The sequence below is a fragment of the Equus caballus genome, chromosome 10 (genome assembly GCF_041296265.1).
Source record: "Equus caballus isolate H_3958 breed thoroughbred chromosome 10, TB-T2T, whole genome shotgun sequence".
NCBI classification, from domain to species: domain Eukaryota; kingdom Metazoa; phylum Chordata; class Mammalia; order Perissodactyla; family Equidae; genus Equus; species Equus caballus.
Window position 1 is genome coordinate 91,216,559 of NC_091693.1, and position 13,944 is coordinate 91,230,502.

At 43.1% G+C, this 13,944-nt stretch overlaps 1 protein-coding gene across 36 annotated transcripts in view; it reads left to right on the plus strand.

The window, feature by feature from the left end:
- Positions 1-13,944, plus strand: part of ECT2L (epithelial cell transforming 2 like) — a 75,614-nt gene that overhangs the window by 1,228 nt on the left and 60,442 nt on the right. For 14 of the 36 annotated variants that reach the window (XR_011422663.1, XR_011422666.1, XR_011422664.1 and 11 more), the window contains exons 2-5: positions 9,018-9,200; positions 9,420-9,540; positions 10,135-10,268; positions 11,304-11,416. Coding sequence is in view for 14 of the 36 variants with exons in the window: in XM_070225575.1 (XP_070081676.1) it covers positions 10,167-10,268; positions 11,304-11,416 (215 nt within the window). In the remaining 22 variants the exon portion in view is untranslated. Of the gene's footprint in view, positions 1-9,013; positions 9,201-9,419; positions 9,541-10,134; positions 10,269-11,303; positions 11,417-13,944 lie in introns of those variants that run through there. The other 22 variants (XM_023651222.2, XM_070225571.1, XM_070225577.1 and 19 more) reach the window with 7 other exon arrangements.

Genomic DNA, 13,944 nt, shown 5'->3' on the forward strand with positions numbered 1-13,944 from the left:
AATGGATGAGAATTTGGTTTTGTACACTTAGGTTTGAGTCTTTCTGGCATTAGAAGATATTGCTGACCACCATACCGTAAACATAATTCACAAGTATTCTTGCCCCAGAATGAACTCTCATCTCAAATGAGTGCCCTAAAACACTTCCCTTTCTTCCAATTTGCTGATGTCATGAAAGAATAATCTGTAAGATCTACATACTAATTTTATTCTAAGCTATTTTACCATCTAACTCATTTAACATGATGGAAATTACTAAGATAACACAAATTGATAAATTGTCAGAGTTGTGACACAGTTGTCAAATCCTAATCATCAGTGAAGGAATTTGGCTTTTTCTTAGCTAGTAACTTGCTTTTCAGCCCTTTGATATGGAAAATTGGTAGATGTGAACAATTATTCATTTACTTATTCAGCAGTTACTTGCCAAGTGCCTAGTCAGTGAGAGGCAGCTTCTAGAATGGCTCCCAATGAGCCCCGCTTCCTGGTGTTCATCCCTGGTGTCCCCTCCCCTCAAGTGTGAGCTAGACTTGCAGGGAGGGTTGCCAAACTTTTTCTGTAAAGGGCCGGGTAGTAAATCCTTTTGGCTTTGTGAGCCATATGGTCTTCCTCCCAATTACTCAATTCTGCTGTTGTGGTATAAAAGCAACCATAGACAATGTTGTAAATAAATGTCATTAGCTATGTTCCAATAAAACTATTTACAAAAATGGGTGGCAAGGCGCCAGCCTTGTGGTGTAGTGGTTAGGTTTGCGTGCTCCGCTTCAGCAGCCCAGGGTTCGCGGGTTCTCAGGTTCAGATCCCAGGCATGGACCTACACACCAGTCATCAGGTCATGCTGTGGCAGTGTCCCACATACAAAATAGAGGAAGATTGGCACAGATGTTAGCTCAGGGCCTATCTTCCTTACCAAAAAAAGAAAAAAGAGAAGATGGGTGGCGACTGTGGCCTGACGACCATATTTGCTGACCCCTGCTCTGACCAATCAAAAAGTGGTGGTATTACTTCTGAGATTATGTTACACAAAGACTCTGGCTTCTGTCCTGCCTCCCCTCTCTTTCGTCTCACTTGCTTGCTTGGGTGGGAGCCAGCTGACATTGTGTGAGCTAAGCTGTAGAGAAACCCACATGGGAGGGGAGCCTTCAGCCAACAGCCAGCAAGAAACTGGGGACCTTGTTCCAACAGTCTGTGAAGAACTGGATCTTGCCAACAACCACTTCCATGAGCTTGGAAGTGGATCCTTTCTTAGCCCAGCTTTGGGACAACTAGAGCCCCACCCAACACTTGGGCTGTGAGAGACCCTGAGCCGGAGGACCTGGTGAAGCCGCGCCTTGACTCCCGACACTGAAACTGTGAGATACTGTGTTTGTCGTTTTAAGCCACTAAGTTTTGGGACTGTTTGTTACACAGCATTGGATAACCACTCTGATAGCCACATCGGATAACCAATACTCACTATGATAGTCTCCTATAACAACAAACAAGGGAAATCTTACATATTATTTCCTCCCCTTGGATCTTGGAGATCCACTGTGAACAGCATATTAAAGGTTCCAAAACAGCCTACAAAAAATACATATTTAGTTTTGCTCAATCAATCATTTCCCAAGAATATTTAACCACAGATCCTGTTTTTCTAGGAAATACCTATTAATATTTTATGGAGCTGCTATCTGGAGAAATCTAAAATGCTGGAATATGAAAAGAAATCATTCCATTTAAAGAGGTAGTGATTGCCAGCATGCCATTTCTCCCTGTTTTGAACAATTACTCAGCAAAGTTGACATCTTAGAGAATGAAAATAATCCTATGGAAATTTAGATCTCTATCTACAGCTACATGTATATTTATATGTATATCTATCTATGACGTACTGTAATCACATATTTAAGCCCCCAGCAGAGGTAGCAACTATTCTTGCTGTAGTGTTCCACTCATTATGTAACTCAGTAGTCCCTTAACACAGAGGATAAGAACAAGTTTGAGAACTTGCTAAATAAAAATCCCTTATGTTGACTCTTGGAGAGATTTCACATAACAACAGCTGGGCATCTTATGAAACTAAGGATTTGTTTTGATTTAATGTTGATTCGGGAGGAGGTATTTAATTCCCACATTGCCATGAGGTTTGTATTTGTACAACACATTATCATACAGTAATTTGCCAAGACCTGTCACAGCCTTGCTTTACACACGAGGAGACTGTGGCTCAGAGACTAAGCTACTCGTAAAGCTTCAGTCTGGGGGTATCAGAGCAGGGATCCAGATCTGGTGCCCACTGTCATGCTGCCCTCCCTTGTATGTCTAAAATTATTTCTAATCTGGTACACAACTTTCCAATATATTCATTTTTAAGATGTGCTTCTCTCTCACTGAAGAGTGGTAAGAGAGGCGAATGTTTGTCTTATTCTCACATCTCCTGGCTCTCCAGTAAAGTTCCTTCAGCGACTCCAGGCCCTGTTTCTCTCTCCTTGGAATTTATAGCCACAGAGGGCTGCTTAGAAAATTAGACGTTTCTGGTGCTTGAGTCCCAGCTAGAATTTCACTGACATGTGGTCATCCAGTTTGTGTTTTAATATCTCCGGCACTGGACAGAACCTCCCGAGACAGCTCAAGCTGCTGAAGTGATGTTTTTCCCACTTAGATTCACCCTAAATCTGTCTTTCTAACATCATCTGTTGTGCCTAATTTTGTCTTCCGGGGATTCAAAAACCATGTGTAATTGATTTTAGACATAAAAAGCCTTCAGATAGTTTTGTGTGTGTGTGTGTATATGTGTATAGTGTGAGAAAGGGGTCCAATTTCTTTTTTTTTAAACAGATACTCTTTTCTATGAATGGAGAAATCCATCTCTTCCTCTTTGATTTGTCATCTAACAAGTGACCATTTATATATGAGTCTGTCTTAGACTTTCTCTCCCCTTCACCTGGTTTAGATGTCTGTTCCCATACTAATACTATGTCATCTTATTACTCCAGCTTTAGAGTAAGTCTTTTTATTTTATTTTATTTTATTTTATTTTATTTTCCAAGGAAGATTAGCCCTGAGCTAAGATCTGCCAATCCTCCTCTTTTTTGTTTTCTGAGGAAGACTGGCCCTGAGCTAACATCTGTGCCCATCTTCCTCTACTTTATATGTGGGACACCTACCACAGCATGGCTTGCCACACAGTGCCATGTCCGAACCCAATATCTGAACCGGTGAACCCCAGGCCGCTGAAGTGGAAGGTATGCACTTAATTGCTGTGCCACCAGGCTGGCCCCTAGAGTAAGTCTTGATATCTAGTAACCTGTCTCCCTTTCTTGTTCTTCTAGACGTCTTGACTGTTTTTGGCCCTTTTACATCCATAAATATTTTAGAATCAGCTTTTCAAGTTACATACACACATGCATCCCACAAAAGCTCTTGGGATTTTTTATTAAGATGGCATTGAATCTGTCTGTCAATTTGAGAAAATTAATTTCTTCATTCTTCTGAGTCTCTAATTCATAAAACGTATCTCTCCATTTATTTAGGTCTTTAAAAATATTTTTCAATAAAGTTTTCTATTTTTTGGGTTTTTTTGCTTTCTCTCCTCAAATCCCCCCAGTATGTAGTTATATATTTTAGTCGTAGCTCCTTCTAGTTGTGGCATGTGGGGCGCTGCCTCAACGTGGCCTGAGGAGCAGTGCCATGTCCACGCCCAGGATCAGAAAGAGCAAACCCTGGGCTGCCGAAATGGAGCGCATGAACTTAACCACTAGGCCACGGGGCCAGCCCCTCAATAAAGTTTTATAATTTTCTTCATAAAGTTTGTACTTTTATTTTTTCTAGATACTTAACAATGTTTGATGTTATTGTGAATGATAATCTTTTTTAAGCTTCTTGATGGATATAGAAGAATATGCAAATCGTTTAAGTATAGAACTCAATGAATTATAAGGGGAACTCCCCTGGGCTCCCACCAGGAGATCGTTGCCAGCACCCCAAATTGCCTCCATGTCTCTCCCCATCCTTACCCTCTCTTTCCTCCCTAGAGGTGACCACCATCCTAGCTTCTAACTCTGTAGTGTAGACCTTTGTATAAATTAAACCATACAAAATGTATTATTTTGTTTCTAGCTTCTTTTGTTTGTGTGTGTGATTTACACGTATTGTTGTGTGTAGCAGTAGATTGTTCATTCATCTATAGCATTCCATTACGTGAATATGTTTATCCATTTGATTGTCATTGTATGCTTGGCTTGTTTCTAGTTTGGAGCCATCTGTTGCAGCTGTAAATATTCTTGTGGACATATTTGATCCACATGTTCATGTTTTTCTGTTGGGTCAAGTGTATGCATATGTTTAACTGTAGGAAATAATACCAAACAGTTTTTCAAAGTACTTAAACCAATTTACACTTTCACCAGCTGTACACAAGAGTTCTGGATGCTCACCAACACGTAGCTTTGTCCGTCTAGTAGCTTAAAACAGGAATAATTATTTTTCACAATTCTATGGGTAGGATGGTGTCACCTGGGCAGTTCTGCTTTCTCTTGTAGTCTGGGCTCGTTCCTGTGGTTGCATTCACCTGGGAGCTCAGTTGCAACTGGATAGCCAAGATGGTATCATTCACACATCTGGTGCTTTGACTGGCGTGGCTGAAACATCTGGGGGCTTTATCTCTCCATGTGGTCTCTCATCATTCAGTAAGCTAGCCCAAGCTTATTTACAGGCAGCTGTATCCCAAGAGTGCAAAAAAATAGAATCTTCAAATCTTGTTAAGGCCTAGGTCCAGAAGTCACACATCTTCACTTCCACAATAGCCTATTGGCTAAAACAGGGCAGTGCTAATGCAGATTCAAAGGGAAGGAGGGCAATAGACTTCACCTCTTGATGGGAGAACTGGTATGCATGCACAGGGATGGGAGCAGTTTTTCCTGGCCATACATATAGACAGTAGACCATGTTTTGTCCTCTGGCCACAATTCGCCTGCCTTTCATATGCAGAATACATTTACCCCATCCCAAGACACCCAAAATCTCATCCAATTATGGTATCAGTCTTGAAGTCCAGTCTCTTGTGACCTGCATCAGGTCCAATTGCAAATGAGGCTCCTTGTCTGTGGCTTCTCTTGATCTGGAGACCTGTAGTTTTAGCTGTCTCCTAGACACCCAGCTTACACTGGTGAAACACAAAAGGGGCAACCACAGCAGTCTTTCCTGTTCACAAAGGCAGGAAACAGAGCCACATGGCAGTCACGGGTACGTAGCAATTCTGAAATTCATCCCGCCCAGTTGCTCTGATTACCCCCTTGATTATGGTCCAGGTCTGTGCCTTGGGAGTGGGCTCCTAATCCTTGTTCTCAGCTTCACTTGGCTCTGTCCTCTGAGTCACGCATCCCTTTCAAAAAGAAATGATTTCTGGTTGCAGTTGCATAGCTTTCTCAGCCTGCTTCTTGCCTGTAGAAAGTGGGAGGCTCAGAGACTATTTCAGACTTTCTTGGTCCCTTTATTTCAAGCTGGTCATGCTTTCACCAGAATAATCTTCTTGTCAGTTTTGTGGGCTTTCTATGTATCTGATTAGAATCCATTCTACTAGACAAGAGTTAAACCCACAATCTTTGAGGTAGGCCCCTGTCTACCTGCACAGGCATTTGGGGTGCGGGACTGTCTTTACAATTCCTAGAATCTCTTTTATTTTCTAAACGAGAGAGTCTATGAGGCTCCACCTTAGACCTTTCAAAAGCTTTATGAAGGAGGTCTTTGAAATGAGGCCGTTTATTACTTTGAGACTTTTTACTGGCCAAAAGATACTGTACTAGATGTTCTTTATTTCCACTAAATTGTACTCAAAAACTAGATAGATCTTTCAGGTCATTTCCTGTCTTCTCACTGGATCACAGGCAGCTAAAGAAGCCAGTCAGTGCCTTGCACATCCTGCGTGGAATCTCTTTAGCTGCGTCTCCACATGCCCTGGCACGTTGTCTGTTGTCCACATTAATGGAGGCAACAGCGTTACTAAACATTCTGCTGCTGTGTAACACGGTGACCCTGTCCTGGCCTTTCGCACAACGTCACTGCTGCTGCGTAACACAGTGACCCTGTCCTGGCCTTTCGCACAGCGTCACTGCTGCTGCGTAACACAGTGACCCTGTCCTGGCCTTTCGCACAACGTCACTGCTGCTGCGTAACACAGTGACCCTGTCCTGGCCTTTCGCACAACGTCACTGCTGCTGCGTAACACAGTGACCCTGTCCTGGCCTTTCGTACAACGTCACTGCTCTCGCAGCCTCCCGACAGTCTCCTCACCTCCCTTTCGGCTTCCACTGCTGCCCTCTCCCCAAGTCCACGCCCAGTGCTTTAAGTGATGTTATGGCAATGCTCTACTCCAGGTACCAATTTTTGTATCAGTTATTATTGCTGAATAATAAACCACCCCAAACTTTAGTGGCTTAAAATGACAATCATTTATTATTTCTCCTGATTCCAAGGGTTATCTGGGCCCAACTGGACAGTTGTTCTGCTCCATGTGTTACTCACTAGAATCTGCACTGCCACCTTTGTCATAAATCGAATGTCCATATACATGTGAGTCTATTTCTGGACTCTTTGATCTGTTCTGTTGGCTTATTTGTCTGTTCCTGTGCCAATATCTCATGCTCTTATTTACACTAACTTTATAATGAATAAGCCCTTATGTCACATGGTCTTACCACTTTGTTCTTTGCTATTCTTGACCCTCTGCATTTCCATACACATTTTATAATGAATTTTTCAAACACACACACACACCCCCCATACCTGCTGGTTTTTGATTGAGGTTGTATTGAGGTCGAGTGATAGATTAATTTGGTAGAACCAACATCTATACAGATAGATACTCTTATTTTATTTAGATCTTTAAAAATTTGTCTTGATAAAATTTTTAGTATTCTATGTGGAATTATTATCCCTCTTTAATTTAAATTGGATTTAAAAAATTATTGCAAATGCTGTATTCTTGTTTAATAAGGATTTGTTGTTAGTATACAGAAACACAGATTTTTTTAATGTTGCCCTTGTGTGCAGCAATTTTGCTAAGCTTATTAAATCTGACAATTTATCCATAGATTCTTTAGTATTTGCTACATATGATTATGCCATTAATAAATAATGACAATTTTATTTTTTCCTTTTCAATTATTTTACATGTTATTTTATTTTCTTGCTTTATTACATTGGACAGAAGCTCCAGAACACTGTTGCATGAAGGTGGCAGTAGCAAGCAGAGTAAAGTCTCAACATTTTGCTCTTAATTTAGTGTTTGCTATGTTTCCTGTGACACGTCCTTATTTGGATTAGAAAGTTCCTTTGAGTCCTAGTTTGCTAAGATTTTTTCTGTTATAAACGAGTGTTGAAGCTTATCAAATGCACTTTTTGTACCTACTGAGATTATCATATATTTTTTCTTCTTTGTTTTGTTAATGATTAAAAGTATGTTGATTTTTTAATATCAAACCAAATTTACATTCCAAGAACAAATCCAACTTGGTGGTGATATATTATCTTTTTTATATATTTCTGGATTTAGTGTTCTAATATTGTAGTTAGGATTTTTGCATCCATGTTTATGATAATAAACCTATAATATTCCTCCTTGTAAGGTCCTTGTTGAGTTTTGGTATCAGGCTATGCTGACTTCATTAAAGGACTTGAGACTAATTCTCATTTTTTCTATTCTTTGGAAGACTTTGTGTAAGTTTATAGTTATTTCTTCCTTCAATGTTGGTAGATACAAATATTGGTTCCAGGAGTAGGGTGCTGCCATAACAACAGCAAGGCATTCCAAATTATGTGGCATTCACATCCAGAATTGGACACTTGGAAAGATGGCAATCTATGTTATGCATTGGAAAAAAATTTGTAAAACTATAGTCTTGAGTAGAATAAAGAGCATATTATATACCTATTGAGCTTGTGCTTTATGCAAAGAGGTAAAAAATTAATGTTATTAGAGTGAGTTCATTTCTACTGGCTGCATTTGCCAAGATACCACACGAAACAGAGGAGCTCAGGAAATAACTGACTGGTTCGCAAGCAGGAACATAAAGGAATTCAGAGACAACCAAAAATCTCAGGTACTTGAGAGATTGGAAGGTGCAACCAGTTCACATCTTCATCTAGAGGAGAGACAATTGAGAGTGTCTTTGAGCAACAAATGCTCCTTAAAACCACCCGGTGGCAAGGACCAGGACAGGGGTGCGGCTGTCGCACTACTGTTAGGCTCTCTGAATGGAATAAGGGGGCACCCAGCAAATACTTCCAGAGGGAAAAACGTCTCAGGGAGGGGAGACTTAGGGTTTGGCTCTTCCTAAAGAAGCCTGATAGGCTCAAAATACTTACAGTTAAATTCAGAGAGAGAGAGAAATGTCGCTGAACAATTGTGGTGTACAGCGCTGCCTAGAACCAAACAAATAGCCTGAGAAAGTAGTACTGTCCAGGAATCACTGACATGGTCTGAAAGAGAATGAGACTGTTGGCGACTAAATGATAATTGGGCCCCAGCCTTCTCCAGCAGGACTTCAGAGCCACTGTGGATGAACTCTTTCCTACGTCGTTCTCCTCCTTTACAAATGGGAGTTCCTTGCAGTTATCCTTTCCCTGTTCTACCGTTATTTATGTTGTGATTTGGGGCTGGAGCCAGATAATTTCCCTTTTTATTCAGAGATCGCTAGATCAAGAGGAGCTATATCTGGATCTGTAGAGACTTAGGAATCACTCATATCTCCTGAGAGCTAAGCTAAAAGTATTGATGAGATGGGACTTTGGGGTTGTCCCCCTTAAGAAGGGGCGAGTGTGTTCTGCATGTGGGAAAGAAGGGAGCTGGCCGTGTTGCTGCTCCTGATCTTGTTTGACCCCCTCCCTAGACGGTGGGCTGGCCCTTGGGACTGGCTTTAACTGGCAGAATAGAGCGACAGTGGCGGGATATCACTGTGCGGTCCGGTTACCAAGAGCCTGGCTTCCCTCCATGTGCCCTCTCTTGCTTTTTCATCTGTCCCTCTGATGGAAGCCAGCTGCCCTGTGAACTGCCCTGCGGAGAGGCCCATGGTGCAAGGAAGGCAAGGGAGGCCTCCAGCCAGCAGCCCATGAGCAGCTGAACCTGCCAACAGTCATGCGAATGAGCTCCAGATCCTTCAGATGAGACTGGAGTCCTGGCCAACACGTGGACTGCAGACTTGTGAGACCCTGAAGTAGAGGTACCTGTTCTGGGGTTAATTGTGTCCCCTCAAATTCCTATGTGAAGCCCTAACCCCAGAGTGATCATATTTAGAGATAGAGCCTATGAAGAGATAAGGAAGGTTAAATGAGGTCAGAAGGGTGGGGCCCTAATCCAGTGGGCTGGTGTCCTGATAAGCAGAAGCAGAGACGTCAGAGATCTCTCTCCCTCTCCCTCTGTCTCTCTCTCTCCATGTCAGCACAGAGGAAGTCCTTGGGGGGACACAGTGCAAAGCAGGCTGTCTACAAGCCACGAAGAGAGGCCTTACCAGAAACCAGGCCGGACAGCACCTTGATCTTGGACTTCTCGCTTCCAGAACTGTGAGAAATAAATGTTGTTCAGGCCACTCGGTCTGTGTATCTGTCCCGGCACCCAGGTAGACTAAGGCCCACTCCACTAAGCTGTGACTGCTTTCCTGACCCACAGGGACTTTGAGATAATAAGGGTTTGTTGTTTTGAGCTGTTAAATTGTGGGGTGATTTGTTATGCAGCAATACTAATACATTAGCCTAATATTTTCCTCTGCACCCTCTTTGAATTGTGTCCTCATATAGAGGCAGGTGGATGCCCTCTTGAGCCTTTGGATTCTTGCTTTCCAGAGAAAGAAAAAAGTCAATATTCCTGGCTGATAAGGAATCATTCCAGTTTCTGAGTCATTTTCCCAGCAAAGTGAAAAACAACTCTGGCTTAGATTCACATTTGGGTGCAAGTAGATGAGGACAGAATAAATTCAATGACTTGGGTTCATGAACTCCTTGTGTATACTTGTATGGATTGTCTTCCATGGAGATACATATATATGAATTGCTGTAATTATGTCTGTGTAAATGAGCTGCTATAATTATATAGTTCCATTAATATACTGGATGTTTCTAGGCAATCTTAATTAAACATCTATTGAAATGACCCTATAGTTCTTAGAACTGGAAGACAGTAATTTGCTGAGATGTCAGCCGGGGATTCTTCCAGGAAAACTCTGGGAATGGAGAGCTACCACACAAGATTCAGTGCCTGGACACCTTTCAGCAACAAGACTTTGAACAGACAAGTGAGTTACATACTCTAGAATAAAACAAGTTTAATTTTTAAAACAAGGCTAATTTTACTGTGATATATTGGGTCTCATGTTGCCATATTTAAAAAAAAAACCTCTAAAGAATTTAGTTTTTGAGTCACTTTAAACAAAAATAAACCTGCGTTTGTCCGCCCCAAAGATGATCTCTTCACACCCCTGTCCCCAACTCCTCCCTTGTGGGAGGCTGGGAACCCACCTCCCTCTGCTCTGTGCCTCCAGGGACAGAAGGAAAACCTCCAGGGCTCACCTTTGCTGTGATGGGGGAGGGGAGGACAGGAGGTGCTGTGGGTGCTGTTTGGTGTAGAGAGTGTTACTGTGTATTTCTCTGATCCTCTCTTCACTCCTGTGCCAACTGCATGGTTTGTTGGCCTGGGGATGCCTCTCCTTTGGAAGGTAGTGAGGGAGGTAGTCATGGAATGGCTCAGGCAGCTCTGCCAGACCCTGATGGAGAAGGTTGACGGTCCTCAGCTCATGCCCGGGTCAGGCCGTTTCACAAGGAAGGAGGCCAGCCAGGCCAGGGCTGTGTGTGTGTGTCACCTGAGCAGAGCTGGACCGAAACCTACGTTTGGAGGAGGCTGGTCCTGGGTGTCTGTCTTCCCTGGAGGCACGTCTAACAGTGGCTGTTTAGCAGTAGGTGCTGACTTTGATTTTGGTGGGTGCTGTGAAGACGTGGGGTTAGTGAAATCATGCCTACTTCAAACGGTGGCTTCCACAATTAAACAAGTGGAGCCTGTCTGCACTTTCAAGGGGAAATGTTAGGAATCTGTTTCCCCAGGCCCTCTGGGGCCCCTCTGTGATCACATTCCCCCCCAGACTTTACCACCAGCCCAGCCAACACGCTGGGGCTGCTGTGTCCCTGGATGAAGCAGCTTCACTGAGGGGAGGCCTGCCCTGTGTGACAGAGCTCTGTGGGCGGGAATGGGGGCTGTGAGGTCGTTATGTTGCTTGAGGGTCGCTTACAGCTGAGAGCGTATTGAACTGTGTAGAAATGTTGTCTCCCCCTTACAGCTCTTTCAGGAAAGAGTCGCTCTTATAAGTCACTGGTTTGACCTTTGGACTAACAAGCAACGTCAAGAATTCTTATTCACGATATTTTTACACTGCACTAAATCACAATTAAGGTAAATGTAGTTATCATTGGTTCTTAAGGAAAATTAAATATAGCACAATGCTTATATACCTTTATGGGTTTCTTTTTCCTCCCCTAGAAAAAACAGCAACTGATACTTTAAGTTTTATAAGCAGACTCCTCCAGTGTGGCTCCCTCCTCGAGGGCAAAGCGGAGGCGTGGGCTTTGCCACCTTCTCACCACAGAGGGATGGTTAGTTTTTGCAGAAACTTATAACTAGCTTCATCTGGGGAATTTTTGACATCCTCTCAGTTTATTAAATTCTCCTTGTAACTGTCAGACAACGTATTTCAAGTAGCTATCTGGTATGTAGGCAGGCACTCCATAACTATCCATTACGTGAATGGATGGATCTGAGAAACGGCTGAGAGGGCACCACGGTAGCACCTTTAGGAACATGGGCAGGACTCGTGGGCAGTGGCCACCGACTGCCAGTGGTCCTCGCTCTTGTTCTTACTTCCCCTCCTGTAAAGTTTGTGATTTACTTTGAAATACTCCAGCCGGGACCACTGTGTAATATTTGAATGTGTTAGTTGAAATTACACCCGGGGCAGCTAGTGTGCCATCAGGAATTCATACTCTGGGGTGGTTAGTAGCATTCTGTTGGGAAGGTCATGGTGTCTCAGTTCTTACTAGATACTTTGCTAATCAGCATAGCAAATATCAGACATTAGTTATCAGAGCAATGAGTGGCTCGTTAACTTGCCAGATGAATGTTAGAAAGGGACTCTGTTTGGAGAAATTAAAGGGATTCAGATGTGGGACTGACCAAAACGTTCTAGAGAGGCCTGCGGCATGGCTGGACCTGTGAGGAATCTAGCCAGGCCGGGAGCAGATGTTTGTGAGGATGGCTTCCCAGCCTTCATCCCCAAATAAATGGCCTTGTCAGTCTGGGGATCTCCTGTAGCCATAGGCCAGCAGTGCAGGTCATGACAGATTCCTGGTTCTGGAACCTTGTCCTTTCTCAGCTGAGTGGGTCTCACCCGAGGGACAGAGAGCTGGGACCCTCAAGCCTGCAGAGGAGCCCAGAGGTGGTTTGGCTTATTTCCTAAGGTCTTCTTAGTGAAGCTCTAGCTATGGCATCCCTGGTGTTAGTTGCCTTCACTACAACCTGGTGATGAGGCTGGGGGAGGGGCTAACCCTCGAACTTCTTAGGCAGCTACCAAAAAGCATCTGAGGGTGCGAGACTGAATTGGCTTATTTTAGTTTGCAGCTGCTCACTTCTTCTTACACGTCTTCCCACCCATCTCTTTGAATCAGCCATTTCAAACCTCCTACCTCCTCACTCACCTTCTCCACTGTCAGCTTTCTCCTGTGTTCATGAGCACGTGGTGGATTGTTAACCGACTATCCATGATAGAGTCATCAGGTCACAGGAGGAAGGCGGACACCTTCCTGGCTGTGTTGAAAAAGGCGGCAGAGACAGGCCCCAGAAAAACAGCTCTTCAGTGGATGCCTAAGCATCAGGGAAGGGAACTTTCATGGTAGCCAGTGGCGAGGTTTTCTTTCACACCAACTTTATGGCTTTCGAGGTAAGAAAATAATGGACCAAACGTCACATCCACGATCGCTTTGTGGTGCATTGTGTTCTCTTCTCGCGTAACGTAAACCAAGCACTTTTAGCTGCATCCACTGGAGGTCACTAGAGAGCTTGTGGTGTATTTGGAAGCTTGTTAACATCAGGCCTGACATTTGTCACTGGAAATTGCGTCCTTTGTCTGGTACCTGAATTCTTTCTGTGCAACAGGGAGATGGAACTGATGTGTTCAGTGAAATTACTCTGCTTTGTTTCGGAGCAGCCGTGTTTCTGCACAGAGCTGTATGTGTTTCCTGCTTCCACGAAGCTGTTATTACACATTCTGGGCTGCTGACTTCAGGGGGAGTTGTATGTCAATTTCTGGTCTCTAGATTTGGCATCCTGAACCCATCTTTAATTTTTCGTAGTGGTTCTTGTCGTTGAACCTCAATCAGTTCGTTCCCCAGAGTATGGATTAAGTCTTCCTTATTCTCTTTCCTCCCTGTCTACCCCGGAGCTGTCTCTTCTCTCCTGCCAACATCTACAGGGGCCGTGTGCCAACAGTCTAATCCAATTTGAGCTTTGCTCAACTTTAATTAAACCTAAAAGCCCAACTCATTTTATTTTTTAAAGTTAGTGTAAACAACTTTCTTTTAAACATCTTTATTGAGATATAATTCTCATACAATAAAATTTATCCATTTAAAGGGTAGAATGCAATGGTTTTAGTATATTCACAAAGTTGTGCAATAATCACCACAATCTAAGTTTAGAACATTTTCATCACCCAGGAAAGATACCCCCTACCCATTAGCAGTCACTCCCCATTTTCATCCCCCAGCACCAAGCAACTGCTAATCTACTTTCTGTTTCTATAAATTTGCCTTTTCTGGACTTGATATAAATGGACTCATATGATGTGTAGTCTTTTGTGACTGGCTACTTTCATGTGTTGTAATGTTCTCAAAGTTCATCCGTTTTGTAGCATGTATCAGTACTGCTTT